The sequence below is a fragment of the Argentina silus genome, assembly GCF_951799395.1.
Source record: "Argentina silus genome assembly, chromosome: 9".
Classification (NCBI taxonomy): Eukaryota; Metazoa; Chordata; class Actinopteri; order Argentiniformes; family Argentinidae; genus Argentina; species Argentina silus.
The window spans coordinates 8,315,864-8,335,682 of record NC_139663.1 but is presented as its reverse complement, the minus strand read 5'-3'; the positions used below and the strand labels follow the sequence as shown (position 1 = coordinate 8,335,682).

Genomic DNA, 19,819 nt, shown 5'->3' with positions numbered 1-19,819 from the left:
AAAATTGCTTCTGTTGTCTACTGGGGTTTTAATACTTTCATTGCATCAATTCACTGACCAATCTTTGCCAAATATTTCACAACTCACTACTGGATTGAAATCCATAAAAACTTGTATTTTCATATTACAACATACAAAACAAACATAGTCACTGCAAAATGATTGCTTCAGGGGAAATGGGCACAAAACAAATTGATGCTATACAAAACATAGAAAAGGTGAAAGATTTAGAGCAATATCAAAGTGATTTTATCGTAAAAAAAAGAAAAAAGAAGACCAAGGCACTAACAACTTAAGAGAAATTAACAAGGAAAGGTGTGTATAAAAACAGCATTTCATGAAGATAGGATTGTGGTCTGAGTTTAGATAGCCCACTTTAAATACAGTACGTGAACACTATGCTGAGAGAGGTAAACATCTGAGAGAAGCACAGTGCCGTTTGTCTGAAGTACAGGAAGTATTGGGCACTTGCATGGGCAGACATACAGATTGCACACATACCTTCAATATCAGCTGACCATCAGATCATACATTAGCACATGTTAACACTCACAGACACATGTGATAATGCATACTCAAGCATAGGGATAACCATGATAAGATGGATGGAGAGAATGATCAGATTGGAGAAAGGAGAGACTCAGGAAGAGAAGAAAGTGCAAGGAAAATAAAGCGCAGCAAAAAAAAAAGCAGTCTTAACTCGCAGCTAACCTTACAACAAAAATATTCATTTCATACCATCAGTTCATATCATATCTTTTAGAGATTTAGGCAGCAAGAATGAAATGCAGTGACTGTTTACAAGAACAAAAAAAATAAATTAATTAAAAGATGTGCCCTGGATGAGTCTCTCCATCTTTCTCTCCATCCTTCTTTCATGCGTGTGCAGTCTAGAGCCGCTCACATTTTCAGTGGCGTTGGGAAGAGGTAAGACTCTTATATTAATTCCCAATCCTTTGCCATTGATGGGGGGGGGTGGGAAAGAGGAGTGTTTCATTAGGTCCAATGCTGAGTTCTTCCACCCCCAACTCTCTTGCTCTCACACACATCCTCATCTATCCCCAGAAACCCATCTACCCTCAACGTCTTCCTCCTACCCCATTTCCCTCCCTGTCGTCGTTCCCTCCCTCCTTGTCCTTTCCTCTCCAGAGCTCCTCTCCCTCACAGCTTGCGTATGACCAGAGCAGTGGTGAGAACTCCGGCCAGGAACACCCCAACAGTCTGCCAGGTGGGAGTACCAAAGTGGGAGCGGATTCCCTCCTAAGAATTAAGAAAAGACAGACGCCATTGTTATCAAACCTTCAACACCACTTTTGGTCATCAACACTGTGCTATTAAATCATATCAATTCAAATATACATTCACATAAAAACAAATGTACTGGATTTCAAGGCAAGTCCACTCAAGCTTGTGACTCCTTACCCAGCCACCCTGCTCCCTGATCCAGTTGATCACATGATCACGCAGGTAGTCTGTGGTCCAGCTGATAATGGTTCTGATGATGTCAGGGACCTTAGTCACCAGAGCCTGATGAGAGAGAGACAGAGAGAAAGCGAGAGAGTGTATCTGGTCAGACACATACAAGGCCCTTTTAACATGTCCAGTGAATAAAGCACGCAACAGCCATTCCACTCACCTTGATGACCAGCCGACAGGCAAAGTAGAAGAGTGCCACCACTCTGCCCCAGTTGAATTTGCCATCAGAGAAGATTTCATAGGCCACTTTCACAAATACTTCTTTGGAGGGCTGCAGTGCTGAATCATTAATCATGCTGAAAGAGAAAACACAGGAAAAATATTTAACTTCCTTATTGTGCCTGACCATGTTACTCAGAGGTCACTCTGCATATTGCCGACATTTCAAGCACTGATTGAAGGTAACTCTCAGGAAGAGATACCTTTGGAGATGAACATTGCTATCAAGCTCGTCCCCAATCTGCTGTAGGCACTGGGCCAGCTTCTTATGGTTGGGGTCACACAGCTCGACCCCACCTAACTGGCTCCGTGTCACCACTGCATTGCTGTCACCATGCCGACTAACCCGCTCATAGATGAAACTGCACAGAAAGGGTCACACACACAGGTTAATGATGTAAAGATGGTTAGAAGGATTCAAAGATAGAGATACAATTTCAAGGATGAAAGGGAGGGAAATGTATCGACCAACTCACTCTTTTAGTAATGCAGTTCCCACGTCTAGTATGTGATCACTGCCATTACCTGAAAACACAGATAGCAGCTCTGCTGTTAGGTCATCATGTGTGTAATGTAATAATTGGCCATTTTAGTTTAGACATTTTCCAGAAACAATATAGCTACCAAATGAGCGAAACATGTTTGAATTTAGTCATGACAAGTGTCAAAAGCGGCAGACTGCACTGAGATTTCGTCTCTCTCAAAACATATTTTTATTGGATATAAACTGAAATGGGCTAGGTAAGTACAAACGTAAAAGCAGGACTATTGGCTACTGAACTGACTATTTAAATCTGAGCACTTTATTGTGTCTCCTGAAATATAAGTAATACTTGCTCCCCGCTCGCTGTCAACGCGGAGAAGGATTGTACGGACATGTTTCAGATTGAGATGGGTGTTGTTGTTACTACACTCGCTAACGCGCTAGCTAGCTAACACTAGCCAGAGATACGAGGCAATGACAATAACCGGACTCCGCAGTACTCGATTTATTAATCGTGTCACTTTATTTTCGTTCTGGCTTGGGCAATTCCTGATATCATTCGTGCCCCATTCCTAATTGATCGTAAATGTAGCTACCTGCACCATCACCTCCTCCGGACGGCGCTGCCATCTTGACTTGTACAGTTCGGAATTTGCTTCCGCCTATTATCATGTGATACATGTGTTTATGGTAACAGGGGAGTGGCCAGTGTGCTTTGTTGGAGCTAGGTGGTGTTGTGCGCTGGGCATTCTACTTATCACAAAATACAATTTTACCGTTATGCATATATGTAATATTTTACCTCAAATGGTATGTATGCATTCAACAACGTAAACTAAAAAGAAAAATATATTTGCTTAAGCCCCTCCCAACCTTGCCCTTTCTCGACGTCATATCCTGTCCCCGCTGTCTTTGGTCCGTCGCGCGCATGCGTAGGTCTCTTTACGACTCGGCAGGCAAAGATGGCGGATGCACAAGTACGTTTTCCACCACGGCGTGGTCAAATTATTTTGCTCTAATGAATACAAAACGAATGTTATAGCTGGGTAACGTACACTACACAATGTTAAATAAGTAATGAGTACTCAAATTAAGTGTTTAGAGCCAAGTAGAGGCGTACAAATTATACTTTCTAATCGACTGTCGCGTGCAATGTGGAGCGCATTGTCGGAAGTTGCTAGTTGATACGCTAGCTAGCAAGCCAGTTGGCGAGGCCTTCTATTCAGCGTTAACTTTATCTGTACATTTCTTAGTCCGCTCAGGAAATTTGATACATTAATATCTTGCAGTTGTAGTTAGTGGTCACAAATTCTCCCTAGCCGTCAGTTTGTTGGGATGGAAACTCAGGCATGGATGGGCACCCTATTTTCCCAAATACCGTAGAAAGGAAAGGCGAATAGGCATGGCCTCAAGTTAATTAACCGTTATGTAAATATTGATATTTAGCTGTCACTATGTTCTTATTAGTATAGCTGTAAATTGTTTTATTCACGATGGTCTTCCATTGCATGACTTTGACGAAATTCCCTATAGGCAACACTGATGTACCATAGACAACGTTATATTTTCGTTTTCTTGTCATATCTGGTTGGAATAAAGCTGAAACAAAGTGCAAGTTATAGCACACATACATTACTGACCTGTTTGTTTATCCTACAGACCGAGAGGGCCTATCAGAAGCAGCCCACCATCTTCCAGAACAAGAAGCGTGTTCTGGTTGGTGAAGGTGGAAAGGAGGCTAAGGAGAAGCTCCCACGCTACCACAAGAGCGTTGGACTTGGCTTCAAAACCCCAAGAGAGGTAACGTATCCAAGTAGTAAAATAACCCCAGAACTAGTGATGCTCTGAATGTGTGGGCCACCATCATTGGTCCAAATGCCTGACATTTTGTTAAACAAAACTACCTCAGGTTCATTAGTCAACTTAAAAGTTCTGTTTGTAAGCTGCATATGATGCTTTTCTCACGATGGTCTTCCAAGCCTTTGTGGCTCTGACGACACTGCCGTATGGCAACACTGATGCAGCCATGGAGTTTTTCTAAAGCCTGTTATATATTGTTTACCCAGCCAACCTTGTGAAATTGATGTTGTTAACAAACCCCCTAACATTCCTTTTGATTCTCCAGGCTATTGACGGCACTTACATTGACAAGAAATGCCCCTTCACCGGAAATGTGTCCATCCGTGGTCGTATCCTGTCTGGTCAGTCCTGATTTATCTACTGTTCCTCTTCCAACCCAACCAAAAATTGTGTCGATTTAACTGTCAGATAATGCCAGTCAGGTGGGGATTTCCACTGGGCTGCAAATGATGTTTTTCTCACGATGGTCTTCCAAGCCTTGTGGTTATGACGACAACGCCTTATGGCAAGACTGATGCAGCCCAGTGACTGCACCCCCCACTTCATCCCTTGAATGTATATATTTTTAAGAGTACTCCCACAACCTGTCTCTGTGCATTCCTTGACTGCCAATGAGTATTAGGCAGCAACAGTATCTCACATATAAACTGCACCACCAGCCAAGTTATACCCCCAAATCTGTAATGAGAACTGCTTAGTTTAACCACCCCCTTCTAATGTAATTGTTTGTCTGAATGTGCCTTTTCTAGGAGTGGTGACCAAGATGAAGATGCAGAGGACCATCGTCATCAGACGTGACTACCTGCATTACATCCGCAAGTACAACCGATTTGAGAAGAGGCACAAGAACATGTCAGTCCATCTGTCACCTGCCTTCAGGTATGAGGACCCTTCTCTATGGTGTTGTGCATACCTACTCCACCCTTAAACCTGTGCTTATCGTCTGAATTAAACCACTCATCCTACCAGGCTGCATCCAATAGTGGGTGAGGTTGGCTAGAGCTTACCAAGGATGGTCTGGGTTGGCTGTTTCAATTGGTAGTTGTAAATGAGATTTAACGCTGCTGCAAATGATGTTTTATCACGATGGTCTTCCAAGCCTATGAGGTTCTGACGACAATGCCTAATGGCAACACTGATGCAGCTTAGTCCACAACCTTCCCTTGAATATCCTGAAGTCATCATATGTTATCTGCTGAAAAGGAGTGTCTTTGTCATTCCAGGATCATTGTCTAATAGCTTTATCATTTCTTCTACAGAGACGTCTCGGTTGGAGACATTGTAACTGTTGGAGAGTGCCGACCACTCAGCAAGACCGTGAGGTTCAATGTTCTCAAGGTCACAAAGGCTGCTGGAGCCAAGAAGCAGTTCCAGAAGTTCTAGGAGACATTAGTGATGGGCCGGCAGGAAGGCTGTTTTATTTTATCGGCTGTCTTGCCAAAAATAAATCCAATGTTCTGCGTCTTGTCTCCTGACTGTTCAATTCTTATGTTTTAGAATGCAAGTAGCCCTTTCCTGAAGTCCTTATGTTGATTTGTGTTCATTCACTGGCTCACTGTTACATAAAATCAAGAATTAAGATGAGGTTAATTTTGAAGGAGAAATCCAATTGGATATCTCACTGCTAATGGGACATACAGAAATGTGAAAAGTCATGCTCCACGTTCAGCGGTTTGTATGAATGATTAAACTACAGAAATAGGTTAACAAAATGAACTACACTTTTTGCACAGTTTTTTTACAATGCATATTATGTGTATTGAATGTCCTAGGACAGAAGCCTATGACATGGCTGTTCAAATACTGGTCCTTGAGGTCTTATTTTCTACTTGATAGTATGTCAATCAATTATGTTGTTTGGCTGCCCAGTTTGTTCCATTTATTCCAGTATGAATTAGATTAGTCTTAAATTTAAAAAAGGCTGAATCCCTAAGCGGTAGTTAAAAATAAAACCTGACTTCTAGCTAATGGTTTAGTGATAAGTGCTTGAATTCAGACCACTCCACTGCAAGATAATGATCTTTCTGGTCATCCTGTATTCCTCACTCCTGTGCCCAGTATTTAGAACTTTTAATCTGGATCAGAATGATCCCGATACTTTTTTGCTATGCAGGGTAATCGAGCTGTCTGATTTCCCCACTGATTCAAGATCTCAAGATTCTTTATTTGTCACGTGCATACAAGTGTACAGTGAAATGCAAAAGTGACAGTGCCACAGAATAGTGCAACAATACGTTTTAAAATAAAAAATAAAATAGAAGTACTAAAGAATATACAGTATGGACAGTATAAACAATATGAACAGTATAACCAGTAAGCAATATAAATAGCAGATGGATGATAGCAGATGGACTATACTACTCAAAATCTGACAGATCTGATCCTGGATCGCCAAAAAGATTCAGATCTCGATTTAAAGTTTTGAAATACTGGGCCCTGAAGATATTAAGAGACGAAGCTGTCATTCCTCACTCCGTCAGTTTGTTGGGATGGAAGCTGACGGGGGTGAAGAAGTTACTCTCCACTGACACATTTCAGTTTTAACATATTAATCAAAGTATCAAACTAAAGACCACGTGCTTCATAACCAAACCTACCGTTCATAGTCCTTCACCATCATTTTCAAATCACTGTTGATTGGTGTTTTTGTGTTTCTATTGGGTGAGGGTAGATTGGTGGCTAACTGACATGTGATTACATTGACCTAACGATAGCCCAAGCCTTTAAAATAGGTAACATGTGTGTTAGTGCTGTACGTCTTAACAAGGTGAGTAATAGGTTTTAGCGGCCAATGGTTTGCATTTGCTTGTGGTGATGAATACCGGTTCATTTGTCGTAACATTATCCACTGAAATGAAACTCCCAGAATGTCTTATCTAATATTTCTATTATCCGCTGGTGATGAAGGTATGTTTTTCTTTGAGTTGACTGATCCTATATATGAGACTTTGTCAACCTCACCAAACGAGTAAACTCTTGGGGCAGTGACTTGCGTGGCCGGTTGGGAAGCGGAAGGTCGTGAGTTCGATCCTCGGCTGGGACAAGGTACTGTACTGAAGTTTGTGAACTGCAGATGATGTCTATCACGATGGTCTTCCGAGTATATGACGACACTGCCTTATGGCAACAACTGATGCATTCATGGATTTCTCCTTTTTTTTTTAAATGCTTACTTTTTACCCAGCCTGTGGGGACTTAAATTGCTGTTGCAGACCACCCTCCTTCCATTTGTTTCACCAGGCTGTTGACGGCACTTACATTGACATGTCCCTTCACTGGAAATGTATCCATCCGTGGTTGCATCCACTCCGGTTAGTCATGAATATCTTCTACCTCTTCCAAACGTTGTGGAGATTCAACTGCATTTCTCAGTCTCCTGTAACTTAATTGTTTTACTTTTCGATGCTGGGCCAGGCAGAAGTTGTTTACACTGGGCTGCAAATCGGTTTTTTTTGTGTTTGTCTTTCATCGCGTCTCACCCTTCACATAATAAGTGTAGACAATAAAATGTACCGTGAATGTGCCTCTTCTGGGTGTGGTGACGAAGATGCAGAGGACCATCGTCATCAGATGTGACTACCTGCATTGCATTCGCAAGTACAACTGCTTTAAGAGGCATGAATGTCAGTCCATCTGTCACATGCCTCAAATGTACTCTTTTGGGACTTGTAAAATTGATATTGCAGACCACCCTCCTTACAATCATTTAGGTTCACTTGGTGATTAGTGGCAAATGTATTCATCCATGGTTATATCCTCTTGTCAGTCCTGAGGTTGTGGAGATTCAACTGCATTTCTCAGTCTGCTCTGTATATATATTTTTAACTTTATTTGGATCACTTTTTTTTTAATTATCTGGTTCAGCTGCAGCCTGACAATTGAACCTGTACATCCCTTGGTGTTCTTTCTTAAAAAAAAGGACTTACAACCTAGGCAGTCTAACAGTGTAGTCATATTCCAATGTCTCTTCTGAGACATGTGTAGTTTAGCCCCCCCCCCCCTCAATTTAATTCTGTTTGACTGCCTTTTTAGGTGTAGTTATATCTGGTCCTCTCTGCATCTTAATGACTCAACTGCTCTGAGAAGCAAGAATGACAGTCCATCACCTACCTTCAGGTATGAGGACCCCTCCATGTTGAGCTTACCCGTTGTGTATTGTCCTGAATCTACTGTTCTTCCAACAAATGGTGGACATTCAACTGTGGGTCTGTCTGCTGCCATCCTTATTTTGACTACCTGTTAGATGCTGGGCCAATCAGTGTTTTTCCACTGAGCTGCAAATGGTTTCTCACAATGGTCTTCCAAGTGTTCTGATGACAATGCCTTATGGCAAGGCTTATGCAGCCCAGTGACTGACCCCACCCCCCCCCCCCTTTCATCTCGTATGTGATGTGTGCTTCCATAACCCCCTTAGTCTATTCCTTGACCACCAATGAGTTTTGGGCAGCAATGGAATCTCTCAACAGCCAAGTACTATCCCCACATCTGTAACAAGATCTGCTTAGTTTAAGCACCCCCTTCTAATTTAATAGTTTGTCTGAATCTGCCTTTTTTTTTTTTTTTTAGGGGTGGTGATGAACATCAAGAGGACAATCGTTATCAGATGTGACTACCTGCATTACATTTGCAAGTAAAACCGCTTTGAGAAGAGGCACAAGAACATTTCAGTCTGTCACCTGCCTTCAGGTATGAGGAGCCTTTATTCTGTTGAACATGCCTACTTTACCCTTAAACCTGTCCTTATCCTCAAATTAAATCACTTGGCATGCCAGGCTGCATCCAACAATGGGTGATGGTGTTTGGCTAGAGGATGTTCTGGTTTTGCTGTTGTGCTTCAATTGATAAACTGTAACTCACATTTGACTTTGCTGCAAATGATGCTTTTTCTCACGATGGTCTTCCAAGCCCATGAGGTGCTGACGACAATGCCTAATGGCAACACTGATGCAGCTTGGCGTCTCACCCATCACATTTTAAATGTGTAGTACATTTTGTCTGTTTTGAATGTGCCTTTTCTGTGTGGTGATGACTATCTTCATCACACGTGACTACATGCATTACATTTGCCTACATTTTTGCTATTCGCTGGTGATGTCAGGGTCTTCATTCAACTGAGATGAAGACCCATCGGCATCCCACCAAATGAGTTAACGCTTGGCAGTATCTAGCATAGCCGGTTGAAAGATGCGTTTCATCCTTGCTTGGGACAAGTTACCATACTGAAGTTTGTAAACTGGAAATGGTGGTGTTCCAAGTCTAGGCGGCTATGATGCTGCCTAATGGCACCAACTGATGTAGTTGTTGAGTTTTCTAAAGTCTTTTCAATATTGACCTTAATCATTATTTAAGGAATTTGTTGCAGACCACCCTCCTTACAGTTATTGTTTCACCAGGCAATTTGCATCTCTTGCATTGACGAGATGTGTCCCTTCACTGAAAATATGCCCATCTGTGGTTGTAGCCTCTGGTCAGTCCTGAAGTGTTCTGCTCATCTTACCAAAATGGTGGATTCTGTGATCAATCTTAGCCTTGTGGTTCTACTGGTAATGTTGGTGCACCGCAACTAAACTCCCTGCGCATCACTTTTTTTCTGAAGTCTTTTCTGTTTAAAAGGGGACTTTAACAAGCTAGGCAGGAAAGTGCACCAACATTGTAGTCATATTCCAACATCTGTTCTTAGCTATATCTACACTGAAATTTCACTCTCAGGGTTTGTCTGAATGTGCCTTTTAGGAGTGGTGATGCAGGGGACAGTCATCAGACATGACTGCATTTCATCAAGTACAACTGCTTTGAGAAGGGGCACAAGAACATCAGTCTGTCACCTGACTTCAGGTATGAGGACCCCTTGCTTTAGAGCTTACCTGTCATTATCCTCTGAATTAAATGCAAATGGTGTCTGTCTGTAGTTGTACCCTCTCTGGTTAGTACTGATTATCTAATCTTCAAGCACAACACAAATGGTGGCTTCAACTGCTGAACATGCTTTGCTGTCCTTATTTGGTCTATCTACTGCAAGATGCTGGGCCAGCCATCATTTTCCATTGGTCTGCAAATGATGTTCTCACGATGGTCTTCCAAGTGTTGTGGCTCTGACGACAACGCCTTATGGCAATGCTGATGCAGCCCCTTTTCTGACAATCCCTTTTCTTCCCTTGAATGAATACTAATGTATTTGCTTTCACAACCTCTCAGTGCATTCCTTGACTACTGATGTTTGGCAGCAGTGGTATCTCGCATGAAACTGCACAAACAGATGTATCCCCACATCTGACATCTCCTTAAGTATACTACCCCATCTAAATGTGCCTTTTTCAAGGTGCAGAGGACCATTGTCATCAAATGTGACTACCTGCATTACATCTGCAAGTACCACCCCTTTTTGAGAAGGGGCACAAGAACATGTCATTCCATCTGTCACCTGCTTTCAGGTATGGAACCCTTCTCTGCTATTGAACATACCTACTCCACCCTTAAACCTGTCCTAATCCTCTGAATTGTCTTGTCAGGTTGCATCCCACATTGTGTAATGGTGTTTCGTTAGTGTTTCTCACCCCCCACAGATGGTCTGGTTTTGCTGTAGTGCTTCAATTGATAGTTGTAAATCAGATTTGACTTTGCTGCAAATGATGCTTTCTCACGATGGTCTTCCAAGCCCATGTGGTTCTGACGACAATGCCTAATGGCAACACTGATGCAGCTTAGCGTCACCATCAGTCAAGTAATGCAGGGACTTCCCTAGAATATTGTTACTAAATATAACAGGCAAGATGCTACCACTTGAGAAATATTGTCATTGCAAGAGCATTGTCTAATAGTCATTGTTTTTCCCCACAGATTCAGGTTGGAGAGCACAGACCACTCAGCAGGACCATGAGGTTCAACTTCTTAAAGGTCATAAAGGCAACTCTAGCCAAGAAGCTGTTCTGAGGTGCCTAGTGATAAGACTGGCAGGAAGGTGTTTTTTAGGCTGACTGTTCTGTTTGAAATAAAGAGTGTTCTGTATCTTGTCCTCTTGACTGTTCATTCTGTATTCAAGAATAATTGTCCTGGTCCTAAACTTTAGTCATTTTCTAACAACAGGGGGCGACAAACATCTATTTTTGATGCAAGACTAGGTACGCAGTCTGCACCTACTGTAATTGTGCACAAGACACCCTGTGGAGATTTCAAGTAATGTCACTGTCAACATGGTAAGCTTCATTGTGGGGTGATCCTTTGTGACCTGGGAGAGCAGAGGATGTATGTTGGACATTTTGTTGAATATGGACAGTTAATAAAATAAGCAACGCATTATTCAGTCTTCTTGGCTTTTCTTTCCCTCATGTATTTAGCATTTCATACATGGTAAACAGGGTAGGTTATTTTAGTCAAGTTGAATATGAAATCATTGCCCTTTGATTTTGTGGCATGGGAGATGTCTACTGAGATTTGTGTTGTATGGCACTCCCTCTGTGAATAAAAAGGAATGTTAAAGGTATTAAATGGAGACATTCAAATGTAATTTTGATATGACTGTTTTAGAAAGCCTACAATGTAGGTTTTTTTTTAATATATATATATATATTCAGTATTTTGACTGACCTGACTGGAGGTAAACAAAGTAACTGTAGCTGTTAGCATTTCTCCCAGGGCACCATTGAAGTTTGAACCCAAATATAGAATCACCAGGAATCACTCCTTGCCTATACTCTTCAGTATTGGCTTGTTTTTCTGCTCATCCCAATGTTTCCTAGGTGTACAGCTTTAGACTTCTATGCCCATTGGCATCTGAGATCCAGACAAAAACATCCCCAAACATACGTTCCACATGCTATGCTGCTCCGTTTTTAAATGGCCTGCATCCATCAGCTGAGTCATTAGCATGTGTCCTTGTTTCAGACGGTCATGCCCACAGCTTTGCTCTATAGGAATGAATGAGCCCCCCCCTCAGACCGGGATTCTGTCTGCTGGGCTGCCTTAGCCATGGCGTCTGCATTTACATAATGATGCTCAATGTACTGCTTCCCCAATGCCCAAGAGAATGTGGACCATATGGAGGAGCGACGGTGCTGATGCGAGCCAAGCCCTTGTAGAGGGTTGAGTGGGGCATATTCTCACACTGGTGAGGTCAGACCCAGGAGTGCTCATGCTGGACAACGCTCATAGGAGTGTTTTGTTTTGAAAAGTAGGTTTAGGGGATGTTGAATAGACGGCATGCATCAGCTTGACCACATTACAAATACCCATCTCCTCTTTTGTCCTTAAGATGGCTGACCTTGTAGCAGCCAGACTATTGTCATAAAAACACTAGCTGACTATAATGCATATGAAAGCAATGCATCGTGTCTCTCATAAACTGGTGTTTAATAATGCTACCAAATTATGCATGGGCTGCGACATTATGCTTGTATTGACATTTGACAATGGCAATCATTCTGCATATTCCCCCCCAAATAACACTATATGGCTGCTTACTGTGTTACATGCAGACTCATACAGTATAGACACAGAGGACTGTGTGTGTGGGGAGGTTAGGCCCCAGGGGTGCTGTGTAGATAACAGCTCCTCTCACGCACAGACAGACCCCAGGGAGGCAGTAGGACCCCCCAGCCCACAGGAGTGTGTGCTCCCAGCCACTGTTTGTTTGGAGGGAGAGAGAGCTGACCCCCAGAAGGGTGGACATGAATCCACATGCAAGAAAGTTAAGCGACATGAATCATCATTCAGCAAGTTTGTTTAATCAGCAGTCCATGTGGTTTGGTTCTCTTTGATGTTAATCTAAACCTTGCCTCATCACTTGCAGAAATAAGTGATGAACCTCATGTTTAGAACAGTCACCATGACCTTGCATTGTTGTGTTGATGCTCCTGTCAAAGAATGACAAAGAATGCTTTGCAATGACAATCACTTGAGGGGAAGGTAATCAACCATTATGGGTGCATTATTGGTGTTTTCATGGTAAATGGTGATCTTGGATGCAAGGAGAATTTAAAGGGATAGTTTTTTTATTATGAATCGTAAACACAGGTCTCTGATGAGGGTGGGTCCATGGAGCAAGATGAAAGGACTGCATGGCTCAAAGGTCTTGAGGTGTTAATGTTCTGTTCTCATAAAATAGTTTAAGCCAAGAACAGCAACAAAGTTGGCCTTTTGCAGAAAAAGTAATTGAAAATTGTGATAGATCATTTTCATGGGCTTTTATGTCAATAAAATGTTAGGATATTTGATATATACATAGCACAGTGCATTGCAAAATCTTATGCCTCATAATGGTTTTCATGTTAACTTCACAAGTTTTCTGAGTACACAAGCAGGGGAACCTCTGGTCTTTGTTACTGAGTCATTGGGTTATGATTTCATAATGCTAGCAACAATGTTATCTAGCAATAAGGAAATATTGACACATCAAACCATTCTTGCAAGGCAGCCACCTGTAGCAGTTCAAAGTATATTTAATATGTATTACATGGCAGTTAAAGAGTGTGTTTGGAACCATGACTCATTGTTTGCCCATGTTGGTACTTGCATTATTGTGCTCACAGCAGGTGCAGCCGTTAGTGTAATTGCAATGTATTCATGAGGGAGCCATAGAAATAATGTAAATGATTCACAGGTACAAAATGTTCTTTAGGCTTTTTTGTCTTGTTTGGTTTGGCCTTTTTAAGAATGAGACTGAATCTTGGTTGAAGGTGTGAGTGTGTTTCACTCACTTGTGCTATTGCCATAATATAGGTGGCCTGACAAACTATATATATTTTAATGATTTGTGAGTAATGTGTCTGTGAGTTTGAACTCAACCAACTACAGCATGCTATAGTGATACTGCAGTGATACACCCACTCGAGTGGGGACCATTTCCATCTAACATCCTGAATGAGAATGCATCCAATTCTCCAAAAGGATATTTGACAGTGCAGAGGAGGGGGGCAGCATGTATCTCTGAGCCCATCTCAGTTCAAAAGAGCTCACTCTTTCCAGTTGGAGACACTCCCAAAAGGTGAAGCTCCAAGCACTATGGAGGGGGTTAGAACCGAATGGACCATCAATTACAGGCATGTGAGCTGCCATCAGCAATGCACCAGTAGGTTCAGATTAGGCTGGGGAGACATCCATCAGACGGGCCAGGTGGAGACTGACAGCATAGCAGCAGGCCCACGCCAGCTCACTAGCCCCAGCCAAACATTACTCTAACCACTGTACCAATCACCCTAAACACATTGCCTAGCTTCCTCCTCTCCACAATATTTATTGTCTGTCACTTGCCATTGTCAGCATGTTTACCTTGTGTCATGGAGCATGCTTATAGGTTTTCTTACTTGTATATCTAATGGCAGGGGGGTTAGTTCAGAGGGTCATCTCAGTGAGGGTGATGTCTGAAAGGAAAACACAGGCCTTATGGGGGCCCAGCAGGGGTTTGGTCAGGAGGGGGGTTATGGTCCTGCCCTGGGCCCTTGTTCAGGATTGTTTGGAGATGTCAGCAGCATACAAACTGTTTTCCAGCAGCATCAGCAGAGCAGGCCTGATGAGTTGAACAGATGGGAGCAGTGTTGTGTACTGGACCCTGGACAGCCCCTTCAGATAAACCCTCTGGTCCCCTGCCCTCTGTCAGTACTGGGCCGAGGGCCTCTGCTCTGGGATGAGACAGACACAGAGCTGTCACAATGATGATCTTAAGAGGACTTAAGACAATATGATTTTACTAAAGCTTTGGAACACTGTAATTATCTTCATGTAATTTGAGTAATTAGGAACAATTTTTACTCAACAAGTGTGAATAATCATATGCCAAAATGTTGTGATAGAACCAACCTCTGAGCTTTTTTTCTACATGTTGCTATTTTTGTTTTTTTGTTGTGATTCTCTTGAGATGTTACAATACATGTGCAATTATTGTCCTTCCTGCAGCACGCCTTTCTGTTTCTCAACGAAGAGTAAATCTTCCTGCTCTGAGTGTCCTCTGGGGCATCGTGGGCTCTGCTGTGGGTCAGAGCTGGGTTACACTCCACATCTGGACAACGCATCAGCCCCACAGACGTGCACAAGGACATCCACTGTTTCTGCCTCAAGTCAAGCATTGGTGTCTCACAACTTCCTGTACACCAACAATACATCAACAGACAGACAAGCAGTTATCATCAAATCCTTAGATTTTGTTTTGGAGTTATATAGGATGAGTTTAAGATGGCTGCATGACAGTGAAAGTAGTTGATATGCTGGTTAATTAGCATGTCAGAATATATGAGTCGTGGGTCACAGATGCTGGTCATGCCTTGAGGTGTCAGGTACCAACGTCAGCACCAAAGCTGAAAGCGTGAGATCGACTTCTTAACTGATTTTAATGGATTTTGCAGATGTTGCTTACTCTTCTTTCATGTGCATTTTCCAGTTTTTATCAACATTTCATGTTGTTATAAAAATTGAGATGAGTCAAACTGTTTTTTTAAGCAAAACATTTTTATTAAAGCAAACATTTGAGTTTTGTCCATGAAGTAAGCACAACCTTATTTTGGTTTATTCTTTGATTATTCAATGTTCAAAGTGAAGTGACATTGACTGGTGTGTACATGTCACAGTAGTTAGCTCTCAAAACAAATGTTCATGTTTCTACTATATATTCCATATCAACAGAAACAAACAAACTTTGAATGATTATTGTTCATATGGGCTGAAATGAGAGCTGTTACACCCCCCTAAAAACGGAGCTATGGTCAGAGCCAGGGCATGAAGCCGGCCTCATCCTCTTAACCACTGCCTCATGTATCTCCAGGCCAAGCAGCAGGTCCTAATTCAATATTCTTCTGTTCAGCCATGTCTGCCTGTCAAACTAGACGGATGGCTGGCATGTGTGAGTGTGACGGGCACCGCCGATTTTACACCAGGTTCTCACATCAAACGGGTGCTAGGGTTCAGAGGTCAAGTTACAGGGTGTACCCAGCACCAGTGCACCAGGGTCATGTGTGAACCATCCAGTATGGCTGTCATCAGCGCTTCCCTGGGGTGTGCTCTCAGTGAATTATGGTCCCACGCTGGGGTCAGTAAATCTGAGAATTTGAAAACCGATATAATTTGCACCACATATCTGACTATGAGAAGACAGGTACTATTTAAATTGTTCATGGCTACTGCAAGTCAGCTCTGGTGACTGTACAACAGGGGAGGCTGGTGGAGACAGAAATCAGAGGACAGGCTCATTGTAATGCATGGAATGGAATAAGAAATTATATCAAACACTTGTGCTTGACACCGTTCCTCATTCCATTCTATGCATTGCAATAAGCCCGTCCTCTGATTTCTGTATAAATGATAATACATCTGAAATGTCATTGTATAATGAAAAACCATTTTTTCTGTAATTTGTAGTATGCAAGTGAAGTAATAAGACAGTCCTCCCAAACTAGGTTGAGGCGCTTCACTTGTCTCTGGAAGCTCTTCTCTTGTCAATAGTAATGCTACTTGTTGCATAGTGCTGCCTCTCTAGTCTAACACAAGGCATTACAAAGTAGCATGCTGCATGCTTGTACTGCCTACTGGAGTGTACAATAGGCTACTTAATTGAAGTATACTTCCTTCAGAGAACTACAATACCATCAAGACTATAATGGACAGCACATTCATTACTATTCATGTACTTACTCCGCAAAAGGAATTAGGGAAACTAAAAGCAAAACGACCCAAAAAGCAAAACAACACAACTCAACATAGAGTCAGTGTTGATTTGTCCCCTGAGCAGAAGGAATTCTCCCTGACAGATGGTGGGGCTGAGCCCCTGAGGCCAGTTAGCAATGCTACACCCTGGGACCCTGATACCTAATAATGCCCTGTTGAGCTTCTCACCTGCTGCTCTCCGCCACAGACAATGTTATCTCATCTCCCTGACCCATTGTGGTGCTCATTGGCAGTAATGACAGTGGAGAGACCCACGCGGTGATGCAGCAGGTCTCTCCCCAGAGAGAGACAGGACCTTGGGAACCTCGCAGCAATCAGCACCAGCCCAATCTCTCCATCTCACCCCAGCAGCATATCTCATTTCATATCACAGAGCACACACAGCGACTGCTGATGGTATTTTAGGTCAGCCAGTCACCAGTGGCTGATGCTTCTGTGGGAATTTATTGCAACTCCTTTGGGTGTCAACATAGATGCTGGAGATTGTTTGTAATGTGGTTTTTGATCATCATAGATAATGCAGGTGTGGTCTTTGCCTCCTTTGTTCAGGAAATAAAGAGAGTAAATATTGTGCAAACCAACAAGGAGATAGGATATCAGAGGGTGGCCACACAATATCATTCCTATATCATTCCCCCAGAAGGTGAACAAAGCTGGCTGATTATTTAGTTGTAACCAAAATAAAATTGTTAAGGAAATGGTTGATGCCTACTAATAAAATACGAAGTTAAATCCTGTACAGTTTACATAGGCTCAATGGTATCCATCAGTATCCATGATGTTCCATTTCTCCGAAGATACAAATGTAATTGGTAATATGTAGGCCAGATACAATCAGTTCAGTATGTTAATGAGCAAACTCCCAGATGACCCCAGCCCTCAGCATATCTGAATCAGATACAGACAATGTCCCAATTCCCACTGTTTTCCCAGAACTCACTGATCCATTAATTGGAAGGCCACTGTCCTCATCTTGGGCTCACCCAAGTTAATATTCTAGGCATCCCTCTTTTAAAAAAAAACGACATTCAAAACAGATGATTAGATCCTTCAAAAACATATTAGTATTGTTACCTGGAAGTTTCATTGAGGGTCCTATGTGAAACTAATATGCAGTAGGAAGTCTCATTCATTCATTCCACAATGCATTGCAGTCCACGCAGCAGCAAACATTCAGGTTTGAAAGAGAGGTCCATGAAAGAAGCGCTTCAATACAACTTCCTATATGCATAGGAGAAAATGAAACAGTATCTAGTTCCTTCAGCAAATTGTAGAGGGAAGGGGAGAACAATAGAGATCAAATGAAAGGAGCACACCCAAGTGGTCCTTGAGAACCTTCAGTTTGTGATCCCATTATAGCTACAAAAGAACCATGTGACTGAGAGAAAGGAGAAGGCTTTGTATTAACCAGACTCACTGAGAACACTGTATCATCATGGCCTCACTGGGGTAAGGTCAGAAACATGTTGCAGCCCACGTTTTACCTAAGTCTACATCAGCACAATGAATGGGTACTGTAGTAGCTGGGAAGTAGCTAAAAAAAGAGATTGATTCCCTGTTCCCGTGGTAACACGGTACAAAAGGTGTTAGAGCTTGCATCTGACCACCATGTTGGGTCTCGTGTTTGCAGTGGCAGTGAGGCAGCAGTCCATGACATCCTCTTCATGCTGGAAGGAAAGTTTGGAAACAGGCCCTTACTGAGAAATAGAGGGGGATTTCAAGAACATGTTTGTCTGTTCAGGCGGCAAATATAGCCTTATGCTATTTGTTGCCAGGAGAATATACAGTATATCCTTTATTCTATGGTATGTTAGGCTTTGAATCGATAACATGCGTAAAAGTTCAAACAAGACCCCCATTTTTTCCTAAACACGAACAGCTAATCCCATCTGAAGAAAGAGACCACAGCCACTCAAAGCAAGTGTAATGATATATTTATTGTTATTCTAATGCATTTTGGGCACTTCATTACTTTCTGAATTGCTTTGAAGGTTATATTATATGAAAAAAAAGAGCAGAGTACTGCACCAATTATTTTCTAAGGTGCAATATGTGAGTATAACTGCCACCCCACAGTATGAAAGATTTGAGGTAATCGTATACCTAATGTAATTCTGAAAATAATACATTTCCCAAATAGTTTAGATCCAGTATTCATTATGCTAATTGTAAGGTGAGACGACAGCGTTTTGCTTCATGCTGCTTACTCTCTCTCCCAGCAGTAAAAGTGCTGAGTTTATGCTTCAGGGTCGGAAACTCACATGAAACCAAACCTTCATCCTGTTATCAGCACTTTAGCCTCATGTACAGTATCCTCAATGACCAGCTGCCACACTTACCTTTCCCCTGTGAACCTCATAGTCATCATGTATGTTGCATACATGGAAACCCATGTCACATTAGTCAGTGAGAGACAATGCCAAAGAAGGAAAAACATGACTTAGTATGTTATTCTGTTCTGATCAGGTCAATGAGACATTTTAACTTTTGTGAAATTCATAATATATCAAAAACATCTCTCTAGGGGTGCTTGGTGGCGTAGTACTCTAAGTACATACCACATAACCACAAGGTTCCTGGTTCGATTCTGACCCTTGACATAGCTTGCATGTCATCCCTCCTCTCTCTCACCCATTCTTCTTGTCAATCTCTCTGCTGTATCTATCGCAATAAAGCAGAAATGCTCTAAAAATCTCTAATGTTTCTCAGAGGCACATCCTGTGCTCCATCAATAACAGTGGAATCAATCTGTTTGCTTTGCACTTATCAAGTGGAAAAAGTGACTAATTTAATGACACAGGGAGTCAAAGCCCACTACCACCGCTGTGCTTCCTTCTGAGGTGGCCCCAACATAAACACTGATCTCTTCAGCAGCAGGATAAACTTCCCCTGCTTGCACTGGTGCACACACTTCCTGGGGGGATTGAGAGCTGCATCAAATGGAAGCTCACAATTCATAAAGATTTGAGCTGTTTTAGTCCACTCACCACAGGAGAACTATCCAGCCATTCAAATTCAAGCCATGTGTCAATCTCATTGGGGATCTCGAGCACTGAAACTACTCCTCATCCAAACTGGTCACAATACATTAAAGATAAAACTTTAATTAGAAAACTTATTTTGGTAATTGAT

At 42.2% G+C, this 19,819-nt stretch overlaps 2 protein-coding genes across 2 annotated transcripts; one reads left to right on the top strand and one right to left on the bottom strand.

Annotated features, from left to right (window-relative positions):
* Positions 1–94: 94 nt before the first annotated feature.
* LOC310809404 (apoptosis regulator BAX-like) lies at positions 95–2,846 on the bottom strand. The gene is made up of 6 exons (XM_083676645.1): positions 2,776–2,846; positions 2,172–2,220; positions 1,899–2,057; positions 1,637–1,772; positions 1,423–1,527; positions 95–1,260 (listed from the first exon to the last, which is right to left on the bottom strand). Exons 1-6 carry the CDS (start codon positions 2,807–2,809, stop codon positions 1,162–1,164), a joined length of 582 nt encoding a protein of 193 aa, XP_083532771.1. The 5' UTR covers positions 2,810–2,846; the 3' UTR covers positions 95–1,161.
* Positions 2,847–3,126: 280 nt separating this feature from the next.
* On the top strand, positions 3,127–5,501 carry rps11 (ribosomal protein S11). The gene is made up of 5 exons (XM_083676550.1): positions 3,127–3,156; positions 3,839–3,979; positions 4,305–4,380; positions 4,789–4,918; positions 5,299–5,501. The coding sequence occupies exons 1-5, from the start codon at positions 3,142–3,144 to the stop codon at positions 5,420–5,422; spliced, it is 486 nt and encodes a 161-aa protein (XP_083532676.1). The 5' UTR covers positions 3,127–3,141; the 3' UTR covers positions 5,423–5,501.
* Positions 5,502–19,819: the final 14,318 nt, after the last annotated feature.